This window comes from Anabrus simplex, chromosome 6 (assembly GCF_040414725.1).
Source record: "Anabrus simplex isolate iqAnaSimp1 chromosome 6, ASM4041472v1, whole genome shotgun sequence".
Lineage (NCBI taxonomy): Eukaryota > Metazoa > Arthropoda > Insecta > Orthoptera > Tettigoniidae > Anabrus > Anabrus simplex.
The window spans coordinates 238,921,753-238,927,642 of NC_090270.1; the positions used below are offsets into that span (position 1 = coordinate 238,921,753).

At 39.8% G+C, this 5,890-nt stretch overlaps 1 protein-coding gene across 1 annotated transcript; it reads left to right on the forward strand.

Moving 5' to 3' along the window:
- The first annotated feature begins 723 nt into the window (after window positions 1–723).
- Window positions 724–3,501, forward strand: LOC137501294 (uncharacterized). Its single transcript, XM_068228274.1, has 3 exons — window positions 724–908; window positions 2,542–2,695; window positions 2,916–3,501. The coding sequence occupies exons 1-3, from the start codon at window positions 761–763 to the stop codon at window positions 3,499–3,501; spliced, it is 888 nt and encodes a 295-aa protein (XP_068084375.1). The 5' UTR covers window positions 724–760.
- Window positions 3,502–5,890: the final 2,389 nt, after the last annotated feature.

A 5,890-nucleotide genomic window follows, 5' to 3' on the forward strand; every position in this document is an offset into this window, starting at 1 on the left:
ATTAGACATAATATTCTCTCAGTGCTGCAATTTATAACGTAGACTTACCATCCTCGAAAACGGTTTCATGGAAAGAAAAATTTTTAGTGTTTGAGTAGAACGCGTAGATATCACCGAGATTATTTATCTATCGATTATATTTAATGTGTCAGTTGACTGATAAAATAGGACGCTACCTGTTGCAAGAAAATGAAAATCTCAGACGTTGTTTTAATGAAGTAGCTCTTCAATATAAGGCAAAATGTATGCTAAGCATACGACGTCACACGCATACTCTCTTATAAGATGTCGCTGTGTTGACACGCGCCCTCAGTTGGAGGATGTTCTCAATCATCATTTTAAGTTGAATGTTGTGCCGAGCAACTATATCCCAGCACATTGGCCAATTCATTTATTAATATAATTTACATTCGTAATATTACTCCCGAACTCTTAAATTATGTCTTTTATTTATCACTAGCTGATATCCCCGTGCTTCACTACGGAATTCTAAATTGTATACAGAATTCTAGGTTAAGGCTTGGTTTCTCAGAACCGACGCATGCGAAGTGCGAGGTGCGAGGCCCGCCTCGCACAAATCCAGACTACACGAGCTTATGCAAGTGGTTTCTCAAGCTGCGCGGTGCGCAGTGTGCGCAACCTCGCAGTGAGACCTCGCAGCGTCACCTCGCACTGATTCGTCCGGCCACATTTGTGCGAGGCGATAGCAGTGCGAGGCGACATTATTTCTGTTCTTGTTTTCACTGTTTTGTGCAACACGATGAGCTTTACGGCCGAAATGGACGAGGAACTGATTGAAGAAGTTCGAATGCATCCAGTGTTGTATAACCTACAACACAAGAGCTACAAAAACAACGTTGTGAAAGACAACTTATGGAAAATGATATCACTGAAGTTGGATAGAACAGGTAAGAAACGTTATTAGTTTTATGTATTACGTATGCCTTGAGAAGGAAAGAGTTCGTAAAAGTAGAAATTCCTAAAACGGAGGTACCAAACGAATAATGTTAATTTACTGTCATTTGGAAACCTCCTTTCTTGGGATTCTTTGATTTTTCATTGATGTGGTAGCTGCCTCTGAGGATCAGTGGTAGAGTGTCTATTATTATTATTATTATTATTATTATTATTATTATTATTATTATTATTATTATTATTATTAATTACAACAAATATAATTATTAAATATAAGGATTAAATAATTAACAGATTTAGAAATGATATAGCCTACCAACCAATGAATCCATTCCTTTAATATCAAATATGTCAATATATTTCATTTTACAAAATTTGAGTTCAGTATTGTTCACTTCATAAAATCACGTGTTTTATTTTAATAACGATGTTCATTCCGTTATTATGCTAATTGGGTCACAGGAAAAGTAAACTATAGGTAAACAAACACACGTTTATCCGTTAGAAAAAAACTTTCACTCCACCCTGTTAGCATATTCTCTTTGCCATGCCAATTCTCCCTCCCTGCTGCAAAAGTATTGCTTGAGGCTGTCTCTTATCATGAAAGCGTCATGTGTAGAATTTCCTCCGTTGTCAGCTGCCAGAGGAATCATGTTGTCTTCTGGTAATTCTAAATTGCCAATAAAGTGTTCATTCGGACAAGGAATTCGCTCATTCCGGAGAAGGTTGTGGAGGATACAGGCTGACATCACAAGATCATCAACAGTTTCCATTGATACAGCTATGGGGGTGAAGAAAACCCTCCAGTACTGACACATAATCCCAAAGGTGTTTTCAGTTGTTCTCCTAGCCCGGCTGTGCCTGAAGTTGAATATACGCTTTTCCTCATCATGCCGCGATTGCTTTTGTGGATAAGGTCTCATCATTGTAGTAGTCAAACCGAATGCCTCATCACCAACAATGACGTGTGGCAAAACGTTGGAATGTTGGAGACTTTTTTCAGTTCCAGGTAATGCACTCGGTCGAGGAAAAGGGAATGTTCCTTCGGTTATCATTCTGTACAGCTGAGATTTTTTAAATATTCCAGCATCGCCTTCTTTTCCGTATGAACCAACATCAACAAACAAGTATTTGTAGTTGTGGTCTACCAAAGCAAGTAGGACTTGAGAAAAGTATCCTTTATAGTTGAAACACAGTGACCCAGTCTTGTTGGGACATTTTTCCCGTATGTGTTTGCCATCGATCGCACCACAGCAGTTTGGGTAATTCCACTTGTTATAAAAACCATTTGAAACTACTTTCAACACCTCCTCTGTGAGCACAGGTATGGCCTCACTCTTCAGCCTGCTGGAAATTGCTCTCAGTGTCTTCCTAACAATGCAACTTATCCAGCTATGCGTGATTCTGAACTGGAAGGCTAGTGATCTGAAAGATTCTCCCGTGGACAGGTACCTGTGAAAAAGGAAGAGCTATCAGCTGCTTATTTAGTGGTGGTGAATGTTAGTGGTAGAAGAAGTTTAGCCCACAAAACTAGTACATAAAAACAGTATAATATATTTCAAATGTAAATCTTAAAAGTTGTTTGTAGTAGTTGCTTATTTAAATTGATGTTTGTTTCCTCCCCAGAAAATGAGTGCAAAACGAGGTGGCGATCGATCAGAGATACCTACAGAAAAATCAAGATAAAGGGGAAATACAAAACTGGTTCTGCAGCACCATCGAAATCAAAGTACAACACAGCCAAATTTGCTTTCCTCGATGTTGCTCTACAGGAAAGAAAGTAGGTGTCTTGTGGTGGTGATGGTGGTGGTGGTGGTTATTTTAATACAGGGGGGGGGGATGCCGTAGGTATCTACAGATATGCCACAATATGTTCATAATTTAATTGTATATTCATCATCTCATACTTTCTCCAAATCTCAATGGATAAACCTTGGAAGTCTCTAAAAGGAAATTCTTCCGTTGAAGTATTTAGTAAAGTTTCCTTCTTGTTGTTGCAGAACTGTATCGTCATTACCAGAGAAGACTGCGAATGAGCATGAGAGCCACGATAGCGACGCTGAAGAGAGTGAAAAGCGGAAGGAAGAACTAGGTACCGGTACTGAGGACAATGAAGAAAAGGAAGAATTAAATTTTCATGAGGAAAGAACTCGTAGTGGGGAAGCGGACAGCCATGGAAATCCATCTTACAAAAAAAGGAAGGCCATCTTTTTAAAGGATCGAGCACTTGATGAGATAAAAAAGGGTCGTGAAAGTAGAATGGCTATTATGAAGCAAATATTAGCTATTAAATCAGAAGGACACAAGGAAGATCATCCTGTGATAGATTTTTTCAAAAGTATGGCAAAGACGGTGATGGAATTTTCTCCGGAGCTTATAGCCGAAACGCGAATGAAAGTTTGCCAAATTGTAACAGAAATGGAGATGCGGCATCTGTACCAACAACGGACCACTTCGTCCACGACGTTTTCAACACCAAATAGTTTCGAGGATTCTAACTCTGTTATCACCGAATTGTCACCTGGTACATCGTCAGTTCAAGATGAAGTGTCGACTGAACTGTCCCAGTACATCGCTTTACCCTGACTGCAATCCATATTATAAACAATGGCTAACTCAATATTTCGTGCAGAGTTTTGTGATAATTTAAGGTAAATTCACTAATTATAATAATCTGTAATTCATTTTCCAGAAATTATCTTGTAGGCTATTGTATAAACATGTTCATACTTGTAGGCCCTACCTCAGGAAATACTTGGCATCGAAAATCCGTGGAAATTAAAATATACACGTACTTTTGAAGACGACAAATTAATTTTATTTTAGGAATAATTACCTTAAGATTTACTAAATGATTACACTCACCTTAGTGTGACACAGAGTTTCTCCTCAGGTGAGATGGTTTTTAGATACCTGTTGTTACTCGGTTTCTTCGTAATATCTTCTTTGATAACATTTAAAATCCTTTGAAAAAGGTCCCTTGAGACCCGAAAATAACTTCTGAATTTACTTTCACTGTCAATCAAATGGCGTTTTACAAGAATATTGTAGGCCCCCTCTGTTTTCCTATTTTTAAAGACATCGCTGCCTTCTCCGCCAAAACAACGCAAGATAATTTCCTCCTCATTATCCGCTTCCTCTTCCAACAGTAGCGCACAGGCTGCGAGATCCATTGAACAAGACATGTGCTCGGCAACTGATCCGCCTCGCAGCGTGGGAAACCACGAGCCTCGCAGCGTCATTGCGACGAAAGCACGCAACGCCGGCCTCGCACCTCGCACCTCGCATCCGTCAGTTCTGAGAAACCAAGCCTTTAGGTAGTATGAACGTTGCGAGCAAGATTGTATTAAGTTGCATAGCTCTTAAGGTTGCCCTAGAAACACGACGGGGAAGTCACCAACGTCTGTTCCCATATGAATACTGGGTTAGGTAATTTTCATTGTAATGGTAGGCCAGCATGCCTACCGTCAGTCACATTCAGGTTCGGGAGTTTTCATTATAATGGCAGACACTCACTCTCCGCCTGCCTTTATAGATTATCAGAAAGACTCCCTTATTGGTTTTCCCAACTGATATGAACATGGGTCATTACAATGACGTCAGTAGGAATGGCGCGATTAAAAGCAATGCTTTCATATGAAATACTCGATCTAACGAAAAACCATACATTTTGTCACTTTTAACGAACAGTACTACGCTGCCGAACTAACAGTCCAAAGCTACAGAGCTGGAATGACCCAGTCGTAGACATCCGTGATCCGTGAACAATCTTCGTCGTTTTTTTCGTGACGGTGGGGGGGGGAGGGGGTGTTCGAATAGTGGATAGTCCCAGGGCAAAAACTACGCCCGTTTATTTATCTATTTCCTGGGAGTACCCGATGAGTCGGAAAATCTCAATTCACTACACTGGTGGGGGGAAAGAACTATCTGACGTGGAGGCAATTTTTCCTCCAAACCAGAGAAGAAACCACATCCTCGCTGCTAATTGGGAATAAAATGAGTGCAGATTTAATAAAAGTGAAGAGGAAGAAGCTTTTCTTAAGAAACGGCTCTTTTCAGGATTGAATTTTGAGTTATTTATTGAATTGTGGTGCTATAATTTGGAATAGGCCTAAATTGTAATTCTAGGCCAGTTCTCTACTACTACTACTACTAACTTAGAATCTGATGAACCAGTGTGTTACGTACCAGCAGTATCAGAAAATGTATGAACCAGAGGAATGGCATGCTAAAGAAGAAAGCAATGTACAGACAAAACTATTATTTTATATATAGGGGGTGTATATATATATATATATATATATATATATATATATATATATATATATATATATATATATATATAATCACAAACCCATATTGCACCGAGTTATTAATCACAATCCAAGTGTAGCACGTTCTGAAAATGAAAACCTACAACCTACAACCTGTTTTCCAGTCAGTGACCGGGTCAGGGATGGAATGAATGAAGCCCCCATCTTGCGGCGAGGATAGGAATTGTGCCGGCTGCCGGGGCCTGTTGCACTAGTCTGGTGTACCACGTTGAATAGAATGAAAATTATGGTCGACATAGTATTTGTATTTGATTTCTAATAAGTAAGTCTACAAACTCCTCAAAACCCTGCCGACCGAGCTCAATAGCTGCAGTCGCTTAAGTGCAGCCAGTGTCCAGTATTCAGGAGATAGTGGGTTCGAGCCCCACTGCTGGCAGCCTTGAAGATGGTTTTCCGTGGTTGTCCATTTTCACACCCTTCCTAGCCCCTTCCTGTCCCATTGTCGCCATGATACCTGTCTGTGTAGGTGCGACGTAAAACATCTTGTAAGAAAGACACTGCCGCCTTACAGTAGTGACAGCCTACCGCCAATACTTTTTATCGTATTACGGCCATTAGATTATAAAATCAATGGTAAAAATCACCAGGAAGGTAATGAATATCTGACCATATCAGTGCACTTTATTTCCCAGCATTTTCTT

Bases quoted from the DNA above. Each gene is read 5' to 3' on its own strand.
- LOC137501294 (XM_068228274.1), top strand. From the start codon at position 761: ATGAGCTTTACGGCCGAAATGGACGAGGAACTGATTGAAGAAGTTCGA. The intron at 909-2,541 runs GTAAGAAACGTT...TTTCCTCCCCAG, and splicing joins ACTGAAGTTGGATAGAACAG to AAAATGAGTGCAAAACGAGG. The intron at 2,696-2,915 runs GTAGGTGTCTTG...TTGTTGTTGCAG, and splicing joins GTTGCTCTACAGGAAAGAAA to AACTGTATCGTCATTACCAG.